Below are 20,810 nucleotides of genomic sequence, written 5' to 3' on the forward strand. Positions count from 1 at the left end.
TGAACAGTATGTTTTTAACAGTGGATTACCCTGAACTTTAAGTATAATTCAACTGAAAAACCAATAAAAAATAAATTGGCAACGTTTGTATGCAATTACACATTTTTACAGATTGCTCAATTAACCCTGTTAAATTAATCGGAATAGTTTTATATCCCAGTATCGCTGTTTTTCTTTTTACTTTCAAGTAAAGGTTTATTGTTGATCATCTTTTCCATCTTGAAAAGTTCTGTCTTCGCCTTTATCTGCAAGTGATGTACAGACTACAGTTCTCCACATAGGAGCGGTGCGTTTCAATGATTTGGACTTAACGGTGAAAACAAACCACATTAACATACCGTGTCCTGAACAGCCCTCAGAATCTGGCTGTTACCTCAGCGGTAGTGTTCCTGGTTTGTCGTAATTACATTACATGTCACTTGTTTGACGCTTTTATCCAAAGCGACTTACATACTCAATACTGTGGGCAATCCCCACAGGAGCAATTTGGGGTGAAGTGTCTTGCCCAGGGACACAACGACATGCTGACTGCAGTGGGGTTTGAACCTGTAACCCCCCTGATCCGAACACCAACTCACAACCCACTGCATCACACGCCTCCACCACAGTAATAGAGTAGCAACAGTTCTGACAGCTGCTGGTTCATAGATCCACCTTATGGTCTGGAGGTTCAGTGCTGGAGGTTAGAGGTTAGAGGTCATGCCGATCCAGTGTCGGACCAGCTGGTGGGCGATGGTCTGCCTGGGAGGAGCAGTGAAGGCTGGACGGGTTCCTCTGAATGAGTCAATCACCTAAGCCAGGAAAAAATTGATTTATAGTCAAACAGCAGTATTTTCAAAAAGAAAATATTTTCTATTCTTTTGCTCAGAAAACAGCAATATTGTTAACTGTAAACCTCTCCTCAGACTCCCCATCATCACTTCTACTCTGCTTTCACACATAAATACTCAACTTCCACCACATTATTCGGCATGACAGTCCAAGAAGAAAGATATATTTTTTCATATTTTCCAAGCAGTGTTGACGATTCAGAAGAAGATTCATTTTGTTTCTATAAACATTTTGTTCACGTTATTCTTTTGTAACTGTGATGCGTGTATTATTATTATTATTAAATATTCTAAATTATTATACAATATTAATATTATCTTTATTTGTATTATGTCCTGTAAATGTAATAAAAATCCATTTCAATTTAAAAGTTTTCTCTAATATGTGCAACACATTTTTTTTTATTACAAATACTATAATTATTATCAGTGACAACAGCTGAACCATCTGACAGTCTGAGCCATAACAATTATTATTATCTCAGTATTGTTATTAGTAGTATCATCAGCAGTGTTTATAAAAGTAGTAGAATTTGTAATGTTTGAACCTGTTGCCGTGGAAACCACCGAGCTTCCTCGATCTCTTTCTCGTCCACTTTGATGTCAGTCGATATGGCAACAGACAGGCAGCCAATCATGAGACTGGAGGGCATCGGCCAGGGCTGGCAGGAGATGTACTGAACGGGCCCGACCTTCACTCCGCTCTCCTCCTCAACCTCCCTCCTCACCGCCTCCTCCAGCGTCTCCCCTGCAGGAAGGGGTCAATGTAAGCTTTTTGTACGGTGGCCGACTGGTGCAAATGCGCTACAACAGCCCAAAACATTTATATTACGGGAAACGCATTGCAGTTAAAAAGATTATGCAAATATAAAAGCACAAAATCAAGAAACAGCTTCACCAACCAGACAAAACATGCACAGTATTTAGAAAAACATTCACCAACTTAGTTAAGTGATGCACTCGGCTGGGACTGGAGCGCTTGTTGACGTTCAGGGATTATAAAATTAGCCAACTGTACCTGAAATGTATGTTGTATTCGCTTATTTTAACAATGTGATAACATGATTCCTTCTGATATTATTGCAGATCTGCTGTAAGCTAGCTAGCTAACGTAGCTAACCTCTCTCTAGTAACCTAGTGATTTAAAATATACTGACAAACACTTACAAGTATGAAACAGACTAACTGCCAACAGTGACTGATGGACAACTTTATGATCCCTGAGCGTCAACAAGCGCTCCGGTCCCAGCTGTGTGCGTCACTTTTTAATGTCCCCTGGTTTCCGTTGTGTTTTGAGCTTATTCCGTTTTTTTTTCAATGCAGCGCTTTTAGTAAACCCTGCACATTTTTTCAAGTTGTTGAATGTTATTCTAAATCAGGGGTGTCAAACTCAATTTCATCGCGGGCCACATTCGCATAAAGGTTGCACTCAAATGGCCGGTTGTAACTATATAAATATAAAATAATGTATTATATTACTTTATTGCCTCTGAATTGGATTATTATCGGATAGGATAATAACTTAGTAATTAACTACGTCTGAAATCAGAAGTCCAGGGCAAATAATTGCAAGTCTCTTCAGTGCGCATGTCACAAAACGAGATGCATTGTGGGACATGTAGTTTATGGGCAACCTGCTTCTGTAAAGTGGCATGTAACCGTATAATAAACGTATTATATTCTTTGCAAGCTTTTGTGGGGCCACATAAAATGAAGTCGCGGGCCGGATTTGGCCCCCGGGCCTTGAGTTTGAGACCCCTGTTCTAAATGCTGTGCCTGTGTTGTCAAGTTGGTGAAGATGTTTCTTCAGTCCCATGTGTTTTGGCACATTTGTGTTTTTTCTATATTTACAATGAGTTTGAAAGTGTTTTGGGTTGTTGGAGCATGTTTGCACGGGTCGGCCACCCGCTGGTTAGTAGCTTTTAGGGTAAGCTTTTAGGGAGTAGATGTTACTGTTAAGGTTTGTGTAAGTCAATGTAATGTGATGTTTACCAGGCTCTATGAATCCAGCCAGACAGGAGAACATGCCCACTGGGAAAATCTTCTTTCTTCCCAGTAAACACTGGTTTCCATCAGGGTGGATCACCAGCATGATGACCACTGGGTCTGAAAACACACACAGTAAAGAGGAGCTCAATTTACATCTAATAATCTATTCAGCAATCTTGTGAAAGCTACTTTGCAAGCTACTAAATGCATTAAAGAAAAAGTGTGCCCATCATTTGACTTATCTATTGTGCACACTGGATTTGCGATGAAACTTGAGAATCTGTACTTTGATTAGTCACTATCAAACAACATGAGACTCTTTCTATTTATAATGCCAAGTAAGTTTTTTGGTTTGAGTAATGCAAAAGTAGAATTATCAGAAATGCATTACTCTACAGACAATAATATTGATTATAATTTACAATCTCCAATTAAAGTTATATGTAACAGATTACATTTTCATATGAACTTGCCAAACACTAACTATATACCTTTACGGGTTTCAGTCATCGCTAATCTTAAAGTATGTAAGCAGGTGTTAGGGCACATTTCTTGTGATGTTAATGTTGATTTTCAGGTAAGATAATTGTACTCAGGTTTAGGTCTTCAACTAACTCAGATAATCTACTAATGGAATGTAGGAACATAGTGAAATATCCCCTTACAAGTTCTCAGAGAGTTTAAATATTTTGTCCCACTTTTTAACCCAAAGTGTTCACTTTACTTTCATAAAGTCCAAGAAATCGAGCAAATATAATTATTTAAGAAGCTATTTTTGTCATGTTTGCTTATATTACTAATTTGATCATTGAAATTGTAATAAATACTGGATTAATTGACTTAACGTTTTGGCTTCGTTCAGGTTTAAACTGCACTCAGATCTGTGATATTAGCTCCCTGACTACAGTCATCACAACATCCTAGAGCAGAAAAGCTTGATTTTTAACCACTTACAAAAAAATCATAAAATATGCAAAATCCTGCATTCATAGGTGAAAGTCTTTTCAACCACACATGACCTGCACATTGTACATGCTCCCTCCTGTACATCAGCCTAAATGCATGTGTCGATGGAATCTAGATGTGTGCCCTACACAACTTAGGTTTTTGCACACAGCTAATAATCTGCAGCCTACACTCAGTTTAAAGCATTAATTAAAGCTGATTAGGTTTGGAGCTCCATACCGACGCGTGGGTAGCAGGTGTTATGAACCCCCTTGAGGCTCCTGCAGTCTGAGTTCAGGCAGCTCCTCTTGTATCCTCCCTCCTCCGACCGGGTGCTGCTGCCACATGTCGGACAGAAGCTGTAGCGGCTGTGCCAGGCCAACACCGATCGAGCTTGAGCCACAACTCCTGCACGACCAAGGGAGGGGACAGGGGTTATTCAGTTAGTTCAGTCATGGTAAGTCTGGGGGGCCAATCTAGGCCTTTGGTCAGAGTTGATATGGTCCACAGATTCCGTTTTATAATATATTATTTATGGCCCGTCAGCGCTGTCAAACAGACTACATATGTAATACATGTTAAAAATGCAATTTCTCTTGTCACAAGGTGACTGTAGCTAAAATAAAGAGAGCTGATAACCGGTTTCAGGAAAGATGGAACTTGAAGCTACCTAACCTCAAAGCCCCGCCAGATGCTTCTCTCCACAACAACAAAGTTCTATTAACTGTTGATGTAAATCGAGTTACCACGTGTACGTCGAGTCCTACACACACACCACTTGAGGTATAAAATAGCATATAATGAACATAGTCAGATAAAGTACAAGTACCCCGAGATAGAAGTACAGTACATGAGTAAATGCACTACAATTTGTGGCTAAAGCTTGCAGGCCGTTTACCTTAAATTAAATTCCCATTTAAAAGGTACATTTAAAACGGATAAAAACCGTGTGATTTTTTTTCAACTAATCGCAAGTGGAAATCATGTGTATATTTGCCATTAGATATTTTAATTGAATGTAAGCCCGAATTTGTATATAGCTTTTATGGTTCAGAAGATATCTTTGGTAAAGAAAAAGAGACTGCATCTTCCTCACCTGCCTCTTCCTCGCTGAACTTCAGCAGGTCTCTGTTGAGTGTCTTTGGGAAGCAGCAGTTCTTTTCTCTGCAGCGTTTTAGAAGTTCAGCAGTGTCTTCGTCAGTGTTGATGGCAAACCAAGCAGGAGGCTCCCGGACACCATCCACTGTCTGAGAGGAGGGCTTCTTCCTCCTCTCCACCCCCAGGAAGATGAGCACAGTGGCAGGTTTCTGGAGAAGATCTTTAACTGTCTCATATCTGAACCGACACAGCTGGTTCTCACCCTGTTGGAATCACAATCATTAGATAGATAGATAGATAGATAGATCGTACTTTATTGATCCCAAATTGGGAAATTGTTTTTGTTACAGCAGCATAAAAGGCATTTTACAATAAAACAAAATATACAAGAATAGAAATAAAATAAAATAAAATATAAAATAAAATATAAAATATACATGTCAAAATACAAAATAGAAAATATACATACAGATATTATATATATATATATATATATACAAATATATATATATTCAAAATATATGGAATTATGGAGTATTAAATATGAAACAGATTATGTGTGAGTAAAATGTACAAGGTGGTTTTATTTCTAGAGAAACTATGGAGCAGAGAGTTCTCTTCCAGCCAGAGGTGATTTGTTGTACAGTGTTATTGCAGTGGGCAGGAATGTTTTCCAGTATCTGTCCTTGTGACAGGGGAGCTGCAGCAGTCTGTTGGAGAAGGAGCTCCGCTGACTGTCCAGCTGCAGGTGGAGAGGATGGGTGGGGTTATCCATGATGGACAACAGCCTGTTCAGTGTCCTCCTCTCCACCACAGCTTCAAAGGGGTCCAGCTTGATGCCGATGACTGACCCAGCTTTCCTGATCAGTTTATTGATCCTGCTGGTGTCACCGTCTCTTATGCTGCCCCCCCAGCAGACCGCAGCAAAGAAGAGTGCACTAGCCACAACAGACTGATAGAAGATCTCCAGCATCTTACTGCATACGTTGAAGGATCTCAGCTTCCTCAGAAAATAGAGTCTGCTCATCCCCTTCTTGTACACAGCGTCAGTGTTGATCCTCCAGTTCAGCCCATTGTCTAAGTGCACTCCCAGGTACTTGTAGACCTCCACAACTGCCACATCCTCTCCCAGAATGCACAGGGGCAGAGGAGGAGATGTCCTCTTCCTCCTGAAATCAATGACCATCTCTCTGGTCTTGGCCACATTCAAAAGCAGATGATTTCTTCCAGTCCACTCAACAAAATCACCCACCAGCGCTCTGTACTCCTCCTCCCGTCCATCCCTTATACACCCTACCACTGCAGAGTCATCCGAAAACTTCTGCAGGTGGCATGACTCTGAGTTGTATAGAAAGTCAGAGGTGTATAAGGTGAACAGGAAAGGAGACAGCACAGTCCCCTGTGGGGCTCCAATACTACCAACCACCACATCAGACAGCACACTGCCCAGCCGGACGTACTGTGGTCTGTCCGTGAGGTAGTTGGTAATCCAGGAGATGGTGGACGAGTTTACCCTCATAGCCTGCAGCTTGTCACTCAGTAGCCGAGGCTGGATCGTGTTGAATGCACTGGAGAAATCAAAAAAGGTGATTCTCACAGTGCAACCCGATCCATTCAGGTATGAGTGAGCACGCTGCAGCAGGTAAATAATGGCATCGTCCACCCCCAGGTGAGGCTGGTAGGCAAATTGCAGAGGGTCAAGGAATGATCTCACCTGCGGTCTGAGATGGGCCAAGACCAGTCTCTCAAGCACCTTCATCACATGAGATGTGAGTGCTACAGGGCGATAGTCATTGAGCCCAGAAGGAGTTGTCTTTTTAGGGACCGGAACAACGCAGGATGTCTTCCACAGCACCGGGATGGTCTCCAAGTGCAGGCTCAGGTTGAATATATACTGGAGAACAGGAGCCAGCTGGCGTGCACAGGTCCTCAGGACCCTGGGGCTGATACCATCAGGGCCAGCAGCCTTGCCTTGGTGGAGTTTTTCCATCTGACTCTGGACCTGTCCTGTGCTCACAGTGAAGCGGGGGGGGGGGGCTTGATGGCCGGGGGGATAGAGGGGGGGGGGGTCTGAGGCAAGATGAGCAGAGGGGGGGGGGGGGGTCAGCGGCAATGTGAGCAGAGGGGGGGTGCAGAAGCCAGGCTGGGTGGTGGAGGAGAGGTGTGAAGTGTAGGTGGTGAGCAGAGGGGGGATGTTGACGCCAGGCTGAGAGGAGGAGGTGAGGTGAGAAGAGGAAGTGGAGGAGACAGCAGCGGGCGGAGAGCTAAACCTATTGAAGAAGGTGTTCAGCTCGTTGGCCCTCTCCAGGGTGCCCACAGTCAGTCTGTCTCTCCCTTTGAAGCCAGTGATAGCCTTCATCCCAGCCCAGACATCCCTGCTATTGTTCTGCTGGAGCTTAGTCTCCAGCTTCTTCCTGTACGAATCTCTGCCCCTCCTCAAATTGTCTCTCAGTTGATGCTGGATACTCTTCAGCATTGATTTGTCCCCAGACTTAAAAGCTTCCTTTTTCTTATTTAAAAGAGTTTTCAGGTCACTAGTAATCCAGGGTTTATTATTGGGGAAACAGTTGACAGTTTTAGCCGGTAATATTGTTTGTTCACAGAAGTTGATGTATTCTGTGATGCAGTCAGTCATATTATTGATGTCCTCTCCATGTGGCACACAAAGCACGTCCCAGTCAGTGGTCTCGAAGCAGTCCTGTAGAGCCTCATTAGCCCCTGGAGTCCATTTCCTCACAGTCCTGGTGGATACAGGCTGCCTCTGCACCAGAGGGACATATTTAGGAGCCAAAAAGACAAGGTTGTGGTCAGATCTGCCCAGGGGGGGGAGGGCAGTGGCACAATATGCATTCTTGGTATTTGCATATAGAAGATCCAGAGTATTATTTCCCCTGGTGGGGCATTTCACATACTGAGTGAATGTAGGCAGAGATTTGTCCAGTTTTGCACGGTTAAAATCCCCAGTTATTGTTATGAATGCATTTGGGTGAAGAGTTTGGAGTTTGGCCACAGAGGAGTGAATGACGTCACCAGCCACCTCCGCGTCCGCGTTCGGTGGAATATAGACAGCAACTACGATGACAGAATAAAGTTCTCTAGGTAGATAAAATGGACGTAATCCGACAGCTAGCAGTTCAATGTCCGGGCTACAGAAACGCTCCTTCACAGTAACATGTCCAGGATTACACCATCGTTCGTTCACATACAGTGCAATCCCTCCTCCTTTCTTTTTACCGCTCAGAATAACGTCCCTGTCCGCCCGAACACTCGTGAAGCCGGGGAGAGCCGTGTTATTATCCGGGATGAGCGAGTGCAACCAAGTCTCGGTAAAACACATGATGCTACACACGGTATTCCCACTGCGTCTTCGTCAGCACGCGGAGCTCGTCCATCTTATTCCCCAAAGACCTCACGTTCCCCATTATGATGGCCGGTACACAGGGTTTGTACCTCATCTTCTTCTTCATCCTCAGCTTGGCCCCAGCTCTGCAGCCCCGCTTGAGCCTCCGAAGCTCCTCCGGGATGTCATGCCTGGCTCCGGGCAGCAGCACGGGTCGGCACAGCGCAATCAGCTGCTCACGCGTGTAAACAATGCCATCACTCCTCTGAGCATGGCTCTCCGACACAAAAAGTGAAAAAAGTAGCAGAAGAATGACCAGAAAACGTTCGAAGTAAAACGTGGCCATAGTTCGCTGCAAAACAAAATAAATATCCAAAGAAAAAAGTACAACTAAGAGAATAAAAGTAAACAAAAAGACAAAGATCAATAAAACACCGGGAGCTGCATGAAACATTTTTTTTAATCTTTGAAAAAGACAAACTGACTAAAACGGCCACGTCATTTACAGTAGCTATTGACTGCATGCAACAAACATAACGCCACTGAAATGACAGGAAAGCGAGGAATGTGTGCATTGAGAAGAGAACAATCAGGATGAATTCAGGAGTCATCCAGGCTGGACTTCTTCAAGGCATCTGAAATATTGGATCCTGACATTATTTTACATGTAAGCATCTTGATTGAAATGTGGGTCTTTTGTCAATAAATTAATTTCTTTATCAACCACAAATACAAGGCTACTTCTTTACAGAGATGCTATGGTATTTTACTGGGCAATCCATTTTCTGAGCTGTCCAAAAACGTAAGTTTGACCATAAGAACTCATACTAAATCCTTCTGAATCTACTCCATTTTAGAAAACCGCAAAGTTGTTTCACTATATAGGGCAAAAACAAATAAACCATGTAGACTGGAAATAGCTTCTTGTAGAGGCATCCTCTACTTCTATGTTAAACTAAAGGAACGTTTTCCTTAATGCTTTAAGGCCTAATCTACTTCTTATTACCTAATAAAGATAGCTTCTGTATTCATAAAAAGGACTTTTTGAACATTAAAGCATGGAGACATGTCATAGTAGAGGCACTAAATACAAATATGAACCTGAAAATGAGCATAATAGGGCCCCTTTAATAAGTCTTTGTGTGATTTGTACTTGGGATACTTAACAACAAACTATGATTGTTTTCAGATGCGTACAGCTGAATGCTTTACCAGCTAAATCTGCATTCACATGAAACACGGTAAAAGCTTAACAGATCACCAGAACTATTTTTCAAACCTGATGGTTCATCAGCTTCAACTAAAACAGATTACCAACATTTGCCTCAGGTAACATACCCCTGCATTGTGGTCCTCCAGTGGGCTGCTGACCATGGGGCTGCAGTTGGAGAACAGGAGGTAGACTGTGTTTGGGTCGCTCTGTTTATCCTCCAGCCATCCCTTGTCGGTCCTCTTGGCACTGAGCCGGTCCAGCGTCTCTCTGCTGAAGTAGTTCTCCTGCTGGTGGAGGTCAGCCCCCGGCAGCACCCGCTGGCACCTGTCATCAGTATGGCCCAGCAGGTTGGAGATGTGTCTGTGGCCCCAGAACTTGGCGATATCGTAAGCAGTCTGTGACGAGCTGTTCACGGATAACTTATCACAGCTTTATGGAACAAAAACAGAGATAGAGATTTTAGGTGAAGTAATGCATCTGTAGTGTTTTGTGTTTTGTGTTCCTAATGGCGCGTTTCCACTACAGCCCGCAGCCCGGTTTAAGAGGGCTGTGACGTCAGCGGCCCGTCTTTGGTTGCGTTTCCACTTGGCCTAGTACCGGCCGGCGGGTCCTAATTCACAGTTTTTCTGGCCTCATAAAATCGTGGGTCTAGGGCCAGAGACAACGAGGCTGAGTCGGGCTGAGTATGCTAAACTAGAGAGAGGATCGCTGGCAAGGGGGATACAACTACAACAAGATGGACATATTTGACCGTGATTTAATTGTAATACACGTTTCAAAATGATGCTGAAGTAACAACATACTGATACCGGTTAGTAAAAACCATGAATTAATGCTTTGTCAAGTCTGAACAGTGAGTGGAACACAAAAGATTTGGAAATGTGCTGCACTTACACGGAAAACAATATGTCATTTAATCAAAACAGATACAGTACATAGGGATGAAGAAAAACGTGTTATTTACTGTTTACTTGAGTATTTCCATTTCCTGTCGAAAGTTCTGTACTTGTTTTGCACCACATTCATAACTTAAACTGCTTTGTAGATTCACATTCATTTAAAAAAATATGACCAACAAAAGAATTCTGATAACCCTAGCCCAAACATTATACACGTTTTTGATCCCTGGTGGAAAATTCAGAAGCTACCCTTCGGTATATAAAGTAATTAAAGTCAGCTCGGGCTTTACCAGCTGCAACATTAGAGGGATTCATCCATTAAAGGTAGGGTAGGTAAGTTTGAGAAACCGGCTCGAGATCGCTAGAATTTGAAAATACACAACCGGAGAAAATCTGCCACTTCCTTATAGAGCCCCATCTCCAACACACACGAACGTGCACATGACCAATGAGGGCACGAGATAAGTTTGTGCACAGATGGAAGGCTGACAGGCAGGTAGGCCATCCAGTTATTTTAGCCAGGCCGGCTAAAATGATTGGTCGTACTTTTTACAGTACTACGGCTTCCACAGATGACATTTTTTTATGGATTTTTTGTCAAAGCACTTAAGATATTCATTGCTATCGGGATGTTAAGAGCATTCAATGGAATATAACAAAAAGTGTATCTCGAGCCGGTTTCTCAAACTTACCTACCCTACCTTTAACGCATCAATAATTATAATTTTAATAATCTAATTTTATTATTCGGAAATTGGCAATTTCTTTATGAGAACTTTTATATTTGATACTTCAAACACTTTTAAATGTCAATCATTATGGGCTTTTTTTTTTAATGCAGGACTTTATTGTTACAGATTATTTCTGCATTTTGGTATTGCTACTTTTAGTTCAATACAAAATCTGAGTATTCTCGTACGGTGGCTGACAGGGGCAAATGCGCTACTGCCCAAAACACTAATAGGCGCTTTCACACCAAGTACTTTTCCCAGGAATAGTTCCCGGGAACTTAGTTCCCCGGAAATCTTCAGTTCCGGAACTATCTAGTAGATCGCGTTCACACCGGAATAAATCCCTGAGGGAGGATTACGCAAATTAAGCCGCTGACGTCACTTCTTCTTCTTCTGCTGCTTTGGGTTTACTGGCAGGCCGCAAACAACTTCACGGCGTATACTGCCACCCGAAGTCCCCGGCCGGAAGTCCCCGGAGTTGAGCTTCGAGCAAATAAAATGGCGACTTCACAAAACTTTTCAGAGTTTTACGGGCCGTGGTTTGCAATCCGCCCAGCCAATCAGAAATTGGAACCTTTTCCTCCCCAGGAAAGTACCACCTCTCTAGCAGGGACTGAAAAGGGGTGAAACGGTTCCAGACTACTCGCGCTTTCACACCGGCGAATTGCAAACCACGCCCCATAAAACTCAGAAAAGTGTTGTGAAGCCGCCATTTTATTTGCTCGCATTAGCATTAGCCCAGCGCATCAACGGAGAGAGACTAACTTATGGCAACACAAAAGAAAACATGGGAGCGGTGGAGTGATGAGGAGGTGTCGGCGCTTCTGGCGATTTATTTTACGGCTTAAGCTGCTGGGAAGACTCCCAGCAGCTTCTACGCGTGTGATATTTCTTAATTTTCAAGTGTTTTGGCACATTTGTTATTTTTTCTTTTGCGCCGTTTTTGAAACGGCATTCAGAACCAAATCACGGTTTCTGTGACCACTGTTTACATTACTAACGCCAAGCCAACAAATAAACTACAATGCAACAATTAAAACGTCCAACTTTTTTTCCCGTCAACAACTTTTAAGTAATTGTATTATTAAAGTACAAAATATTAAGCTTATCTTCATAATTTTGCTTTCAATGTGGCGAAGCAGCATTTGAGTGATATACCCAATATCTTTTTTGGGAGTAAATATTTTCAGTTTTTCTCTTTATCTCAGCTCTGTAGGCCTACCCATGTGACAACAGCGCCTCCACCACAGGGTAATGCCCATTGCGAGCGCCGAGCATCAGCGCTGACCAGCCGCTGTACCCTGTCTGGTTGATGAGCGAGGGGCTCTGGGACAGCATCGTGGACACCTGGATCAGGTCTCCTCTGGCAGCAGCATCCAGAAACCTCTCCACCATCTCCTCCTTCGCACTCAGCTGGAGGTTCGTCATTCCGGCTGCCTGGGTGACTAACAAAAAAACCTCCCTTAAACATGAAATCAGAATTTATTACATGTTATTCAGTTATCTAAACTACAATGTGTAGGATTTAAACGGTGGTTGTACGTTGACAAAAATAAACTTTAAAAAAACAGCAAATCTTGCCAAATAAATGTTCACTGTCAGTGTTTTTACTATACGATGTTTTTGGAATAATATTACTGCTGAATAATCTGTAGATTTGATTAGATTCAATTCAACAACATTTTGACACAACGGGCTCCGGAACACTTGAAAAGGAGTTATATAAACATATACATTTTAATATACTTTTTTGACAAATTTGAAAATGTTGTTTTAGAAAAGCTAAACACATATTGAATGAAGCAAAACGATTTTGTTCACCACTACCTATAATACTTACATTAAAGGTAGGGTAGGTAAGTTTGAGAAACCGGCTCGAGATCGCTAGAATTTGAAAATACACAACCGGATAGAGATGGGCGAGTCCTGATTCATCCGGATCATTAACCCGGATCCTAGAAATGAGCTGGTCGTAACGAGTCTCCCCTCTCCATTAACCCGAGTCCTTGAGTCCCACACTTGGTGTGATGTACAAATTAAAACTATAAATTGTGTCACTCGCTACTTTCTTTATAACATGTAAAATCACATTACAACGTACCCCAGTCCATCTGCCTACCCTTTAGCAAGTAGGATAGCTGCCAGAAGTGATCGTTTGGCTCAGGGGAGGGGACGCGGATCAGTGAAACTTCCTGCAGACTCGTGGGGACTCAGAGGAGCCGACGGCTCCTAACCGTAATAGCATAGCAGATCCAGAGATCCATACTCGTCATGTGCACGAGCATAGCCCCTCCTCCAGCACCCGGCTCCCGCGCTATATTATGCACGAGTCAACAGCAGACTCGCAGATTCGCAGATTCGCAAATCCTGACTCACTGTGCAAAACACAGCAGAGCAGACTCGTGCGGACTCGGAGCCGTAGCCATATAGCAGCAGATCCAGAGATCCAGCAGACTCGTCCTCACGAGTCAACAGCAGACTCAGATTCGCAAATCCTGACTCACTGTGCAACACACAGCAGAGCAGACTCGTACGCACCCTGCGTATATAGCAGCAGATCCAGAGATCCAGCAGACTCGTCCTCATGCACGAGTCAACAGCAGACTCAGATTTGCCAAATCGCAAAATAACCCTTTTTTTTGTGATCAACATTTTTTATTAAAGCAAAATACACTGTGTAGCGGAGGTTAATATAACGTCAGTTTAATAGATAGATAGATAGATAGTACTTTATTGATCCCAAATTGGGAAATTGTTGTTGTTACAGCAGCATAAAAGGCATTTTACAATAAAACAAAACTACAAAATATACAAGAATAGAAAGAAAAATAAATAAAATATAAAATATACATGTCGAAATAGAAAATATACATGCAGATATTATATATATATATAAACAAATATATATATATATATTCAAAATATATGGAATAATAATATGCTCGTGAAATGCAACAACTTTTCGGTTTCACCGATAGGATTTCTACGGTCTTGGTGATGCTGACTCATATGACTCAAATGACTCGTATGATCCGGATCTCTTCAATGACTGACTCAGAAGACCCTGAGTCCGTAAAAGGATCCGGATTTGCCATCTCTACAACCGGAGAAAATCTGCCACTTCCTTATAGAGCCCCTCCTCCAACACACACGAACGTGCACATGACCAATGAGGGCACGAGATAAGTTTGTGCACAGATGGAAGGCTGACAGGCAGGTAGGCCATCCAGTTATTTTAGCCGGGCCGGCTAAAATGATTGGTCGTGCTTTTTACAGTATTACGGCTTCCACAGATGATATTTTTTTAATGGATTTTTTGTCAAAGCACTTAAGATATTCATTGCTATCGGGATGTTAAGAGCATTCCATGGAATATAACAAAAAGTGTATCTCGAGCCGGTTTCTCAAACTTACCTACCCCACCTTTAACAAATGAAAATGTTAACATTAAAATGACTCTGTGCCTTTAAATATTTTTCTCCCTCACCCTTACTGGTGCAAACAGCTGTCAATCAATCTTAGGTTACGCCTATGACATAACATTGTTACAAAATGCATCAAACATGAACAGCTTGCAAAACAGTCTACACGTGTTTCGGCTTTAATATTCACATAATGAATAAGGCGAATCAATGGTTACAGTGTTCACTACAGATTAATGAGTATATCTAAAGCGATACAGCACTCACGACAGGTACATCAGTGTGACTGTAACCGACAGTATGTTACCTGTGAGGACAGTTATGATATAATATTATGTATTTTTCACAGCTGGAAATCACACTGACATCAGCCTGTGTGTTTGATTACCGAAAACTCAAGAGGGCAGATAACGTTAGTTAAAGGTTGCGGTCGAATAGTCCATTTAGCTTAGGAACCTTCCTAACGGAGTGAAATGACCCGGAAGTCCCTCAGTGGCAGCCATGATAAGTGCCGTTCGAATTCTCTAAGGCCCAATCCCAAACCGCCCCCTACACCCTACCCCTACACACTGTCACTACCCGATCCGTCCACCTGCCCGATCGGTACTGCGCATGTGCGAGATGGTCCGCCATATTGGACAACTACATACGGCAACTCTAATAGGACACTTGACACAGTGGCTTTTGGCAAAGCAGAAAAAGAACTGATGGAGATGAGTTATTGTTATTACAACAACGTGACTTCACTATTATTTAACAACTCTTTTTATTGGGTTCTTTTATTTGGGGTTAAGTACATTGTTAGAATAAGTGAGACATGGATTTAACTTCCGTTAGACAGCTGTCATACTGAATAAATATTTACTGTGAATGTATGCAAAAATGTATGGCAACAGAAGTTAAATCCATTTCTCACTTATTCTGACAATGTACTTAACCCCAAATAAAAGAACCCAATAAAAATAGTTGTTAAATAATAGTGAAGTCACGTTGTAATAACAATAACTCATCTCTCTCGGTTTTTTGAGTTTTCTTTGTGTGCTTTGCCAAAAGCCACTGTGTCAAGTGTCCTAGTTGGGTTGCCGTACGGAGTTGTGCAATATGGCGGACCATCTCGCACATGCGCAGTACAGATCGGGCAGGTGGACGGATCGGGTAGTGACACACACTACCCCTCCGTTTGCGCGTTCGCGCGGAGGGTCCGCCACATTAAGTGCTGTTCCAAACCAACGAGTGTGGAGAGGTGTGGAGGGGGAGTGGGCTATCAAGCCCTCAAACAGCGAGTCTGCATCGGTGCTGACTTGAGACCGGTCTCTACCTGACCGGAGTCACGCTGTGTGTGTCCGTCAGGAAACACGCTGTTTACAAACAGTTCCAGCAAACATCCACTGATAAATTGCGATGTTAACAACCTCATGATAACCTCATATTTTTTTTTACTTAGGATCATACCTGTGTTTAGTCTAGAAAAAGGTAAATGTGTGCATTTTATTATAAAGTTGTGTATATTTACAGACTGTTGCAAAAACTAAGAAGCTTATAAACATCAGGTTTAAAACTAAAAGAGCTTTACAAAAAAGTAACACAATGAAAGATGTTTGGAGTTTTATTTGAGTTCTTAATTTACATTTTTTGTCTGAGAGATGCTGATTTGAAACCGTTGTTACATACAGTTACGGCATTTCCTGTTTCTGCCGGAGAGAGGGGAGTTTGTCCCAAAGCTTGCCGCTGTATTTACTCCCTCCATCTGACAGGAGGGAGCCTCGTTGAGCTGCGAGTGTGGCTACAGACGGAGTTCACTCCGCCACGGAGGGGTAGGCTAGAGGGAGTGGTTTGGGATTGGGCCTAAATTAAAAGGAAAGGAGGTTTCAAACTTCCTTTATAACCTCCTTTAGCTTAGGAACCACTGGACCTCCCTAACCGAAAGGAGAGGAGAAAATGCTGCCCCACAATGCCTTGCGGCCGCGGCATTTGCCGTCACACAACAGTCGGCCGTTCACGGAAACAATCGATTATGAACGAGAAATGATATCATGAAAGTTACGGTTCAAAACGTAGCCTATGTGGTAAGTTGCCAAAGTGCTTTGTTTTGAACGTTCATCAGTATTATAATCAAAAAGTCAAATATGAACGTTAGTTTTTACTGAAATGATCAAATAAAGTCAACATTTCACAGTCTTTACCAGTGGCGTCGCCTGGCCTGGGCATCCGGGGCTTTAGCCCCGGATGTTTTTTCTGTAGCCCCGGACAATTCTCCCTCAATAATATAATACATTAACCGTGCTTTACGTGAACCTCATCATGACACAAGAGAGGACGGCAGCACTGTAATTTCCCGTGTTCATTGAATGCAACAGAGGCATGACACCAGACCAATCAGAGAGTTGCATGGAAATAAACGTGTGCTTGTGTCATTCAAGCTCGGCTCTGTGTGTGTGTGTGGCAATAGCGCACAGTGATAGAGAGAGAGAGAGAGAGAGAGAGAGAGAGAGAGAGAGAGAGAGAGAGAGAGAGAGAGAGGGAGGGGTGTTGTTAGCATCTGGTTAGCTAGCTGCACTAACGGACATATGAGCCGCGTTCACACCAAGTACTTTCCTGTACTTAGTTCCGGCACTAAGAGCCCTGGCGCTTTTAACCCCAGGGTACTTAGTACAGATCGCGTTCACACCGGAGTACTTTTCCCTGAGGGAAGATTACAAGTACAGTAGGTGGCGGTAAGCACCTTAAAGTTGTTTGCAACCCGCTACAAAACAAGAGAAGAAGAAAAACTGATACAGGATCTGTTTAATCGCCATGTCGGTTTTCTTTATTGCACTCTCAAGACATAACATTAAATAGAAATATTTTAAATGTAACTAAAGTGTCAGTTGTACATGTCAGTAAACATTGTCAATATAAAATAAAGTGTCAGTTGTACTATATAATAACAGTAATAACAATATAAAATAAACTGTCCCAGGTGTAGGGAGTCTCAGCAGCAAACCCACCTTTATTATATATCTTCCTGAGACCCACTGCATCCGTCTGCCATAAACACTATGCAAACATACATGTTAGTTTTGGCCCATAGTGGACTCCATGTTGTGTTGTGTGAAATGGGGGGGAATTAAAAGTTTAGGTCAAATAATATTTAAAATTATATAAATTATCATATTTGTGTATGTGCCCCTGCCATTCCCCCACAAGGTTGCAACATTGATGATAAATAAATGACAAATAAAGCTTTGCCAGTTTATAACCGATGAAACATGATGGTATCAGAATAATCACTTACATGTGATGTATAGGATGCTACACAGGTCACAAAAGATAAAGTGTCAGGAGAAATAAGCTTAATCGCCATGTCGGTTTTCTTTATTGCACTCTCAAGACATAACATTAAATAGAACAATTTTAAATGTAAATAAAGTGTCAGTTGTACATGTCAGTAAACATTATATATAAAATAAAGTCATAACAGTAATAACAATATAAAATAAACTGTCCCAGGTGTAGGGATATTCTCAGCAGCATGCACACCTTAGTGCAACGTTGTGTGTCGTGTGTCAGTATTTACAAAAACTATACCAAATAAACTGTTATTAAATGCAGTTTGTCGCTCATCCTGCCGCTGCGCCGACGCTTCCTCATGGCGCAGCGCCCACACTTCATCCTGGTGCTGCTGGCGCTCCATCTGCTGCTTGAACACTTCTGCCTGGCGCTCCATCGAGGTGAGCATCTTGTCCTCCGTTTCCTGGGCCTTGGTGAACAGCACCATCTGATCTCCACGCAGCGACTCATTCACCACGGCACGCCGGTCCTCTAACGCCTGGGCGGTGTCAAAGAAATTCGCATCCCGTGTCCGCTTTCCTAAGAGGGGAAAATAAGCAATATACAATATACAAGTTTAGTCGCCATGTAGTTTTACAACATACTAGGAATGTGTTTTTTGTATTTTCACAAATAGAATTAAGGTTTCACAAATCTGAAACTGTGTTATAAAGAATGTTTAGACCCTCTGGGATAATCCAGTCCAAATAAATCGGCTATGCAGCGATTTAAGAGGTTCAAACACGGAGGATTGTTCCTTTTTGAAGAGTGCTTCATGTATGCTTGAACTTTGTTTAATGTTGTTGAGGCAAGTTAAACATAAAATATGATGAATATTATGAAATAAACATGATTGTGAACATCAGTTCGATGCGTAACGTTCTTTCAAGACAAAGTTACAGTGTGTGTGTACTGTGTGCTCGGGGCCGGTGTTAGCCTATTATGGCTAGCATGGCTAGCTTGATCTACTGAGCAAATAAAAGTACATCTGAGACCATTATTGTGCAGATTAAAACCCCAGTGCATGTAGTTGATTTTACCTTCGTCGTGGTCGTCATCGTTGGCCACTGAATCCGCCGTTTGTAGTCCTGCCCGAGTTTCTTTATTTTTAGCCGGTGTGCCGTAGGGCTGTGCACATTCCCAGGTCGAGTGAAAGCTACTGAACTGGCTTCAGTGCATTCCCTGGGTCGCGTCCTCTGCGTAGATCTCCAGAAGCGCCGACACCTCCTCATCATTTCTTGATGCTTGCCATAACTGCTTTCAAAAACAAACACAACGCACGGAGCGTTGTGTTTTTGTAGCGAGGAAAAACAATGGCGGCTCTACACAACATTTTCAGAGTTGTACGGGCGTGGTTTGCAATTCGCCCAGCCAATCAGCACTGGGGCACTTTTGGAGAACTTTTCACCCACAGAAAAGTACGCTCTCTGAGTTGGCTCTAAAAATGGGGGTAAAAGTACCCGAGATTAAGTACGATTTTTGGTGTGAACGCGACTCACGGAACTAAAACGCGAAAAGTACGGTGAAAGTACTCCGGTGTGAACGCGGCTATGGAGCTGTTTGTTCCACAAGAAGCTGGAGGAGAGTCCTCTCCTCTCAGACTGAGAGACTCAGGTGAGCTAAAGGACTCTCTGAGTGTTTAGATACATAACTTTAGTCTAAGTTATCTCAGTGGGTCTCAAACGGTTTGGTCACAAATTATTCAAAAGATTATTTCCGCGGCACATCTTCATATGATCATTATAGTTATAAAAAAAATAAGAGAATAAAGGAAAAACAGTTATGAAATACTATATGGCAGTAAAACAAGAATAGAGTTTAAAAGGGGAGTGATTAGTAAAATATCCATAAAGAAAAAGTACATCTGTTTACAGTTCTGCTTCATATGGGTGTTGAGAGAGGTATCCATAGGTCTCTTCATTTTGCTCTCAAAGTTCACCAGATTGATGCATCTAACTTCAATATTTAAAAAAAAATCTTCCCGGGGGAGCATCCCCCCAGACCCCCCTAGAGGAGGTGAGCCCCCCACTCATAAAAAATACCACTTTACCCCTGCCTATATGCCGTGAGCTGATTATCGAGCCTTCATTGTAACAGTCGCGGGTGTACTGTGTGTGTGCGTGTGGGGAGTGTTGCAGTGAAAAATGCCACTCTAGTGCCGCCGCCACTGTGGGCTAAGCCCCGAATGTTTTCAGGTCCAGGCGACGCCCCTGGTCTTTACTAAGCTGTGTGGGGTTTGTTCAACTTTTAAAAAGATGTTTGAATGGTGATATACTCAGTGATAGATGTTAAGGACTAACGTTTATAATAAATACATTTGTATTGCTTTTAAGATCTTTTCATAGTTCATACAATCATACGTATTGGGATCATTTGTATTAATGTGGACCGGAGGGAGAGGGTGACGAGCATACGTTTCACTTTCCTTTTTTATTTAAATTCCAACTTTGGTCATGGAGAATATGTTTCTCTGTTGTCCCCGTTCATAAAGCATAAAACAACAGCATCAGAGCACGGTGCAGAGTTTACAGTAGTCCCTCGTTCTTATTAAACATCCCTGTTGTAGTCCGCTGTATAGAAAACTGTAGTTTCCATAGTTTCCCCACCGCAGCAGGCGCACATTTATGACCTCCGCTGGCGCATCATAAACACGTCGGATAGTGAAAGTGCAGTCGGATTCTCTAAAGTACCGCAGTCTCTTCTCCTAAATCCTTTTGAATTCTCCTATCCACTATCCCTTAACCCCATGACGTTTCACTCCGAGGTCAAGGAATAGACGATAGGGTTAGAATTTAGGAGCTGTTTTTTTGGAGTATTCGACCGCAACCAAAGTCTTCCGGTCTGTCTGATCCCGTCTATGTCCTGGAAATAACATTACGGTTTATTCCTAACATCAGTGAACACAGCATTTGTAAATATTAATAATAAAATAAGTCTCACCTTCTTTAAGCTCAGCTCCTGTGTATCTTCTGTCCAGAAAGTAGTTTAACTGTTATGTTGAATAAAAGGTCACGAGCTGCGTTCAAGAGCGACA

The 20,810-nt window shown here is 42.5% G+C and overlaps 1 protein-coding gene across 2 annotated transcripts; it reads right to left on the reverse strand.

Annotated features, from left to right (window-relative positions):
* Positions 1-13: 13 nt before the first annotated feature.
* nudt12 (nudix (nucleoside diphosphate linked moiety X)-type motif 12) lies at positions 14-20,810 on the reverse strand. Of its 2 annotated transcripts, none has more exons than XM_034118548.1 (8): positions 20,717-20,810; positions 12,268-12,490; positions 9,541-9,844; positions 4,861-5,125; positions 4,005-4,172; positions 2,823-2,936; positions 1,379-1,578; positions 14-791 (listed from the first exon to the last, which is right to left on the reverse strand). In XM_034118548.1, the coding sequence occupies exons 2-8, from the start codon at positions 12,471-12,473 to the stop codon at positions 684-686; spliced, it is 1,365 nt and encodes a 454-aa protein (XP_033974439.1). In that variant the 5' UTR covers positions 12,474-12,490; positions 20,717-20,810; the 3' UTR covers positions 14-683. The 2 variants fall into 2 exon arrangements, with proteins under 2 accessions (XP_033974439.1, XP_033974440.1); XM_034118549.1 differs by having other exon boundaries at positions 12,268-12,507; positions 20,717-20,804.

The sequence above is a fragment of the Trematomus bernacchii genome, unplaced genomic scaffold, assembly GCF_902827165.1.
Source record: "Trematomus bernacchii unplaced genomic scaffold, fTreBer1.1, whole genome shotgun sequence".
In the NCBI taxonomy this organism is placed as follows: domain Eukaryota; kingdom Metazoa; phylum Chordata; class Actinopteri; order Perciformes; family Nototheniidae; genus Trematomus; species Trematomus bernacchii.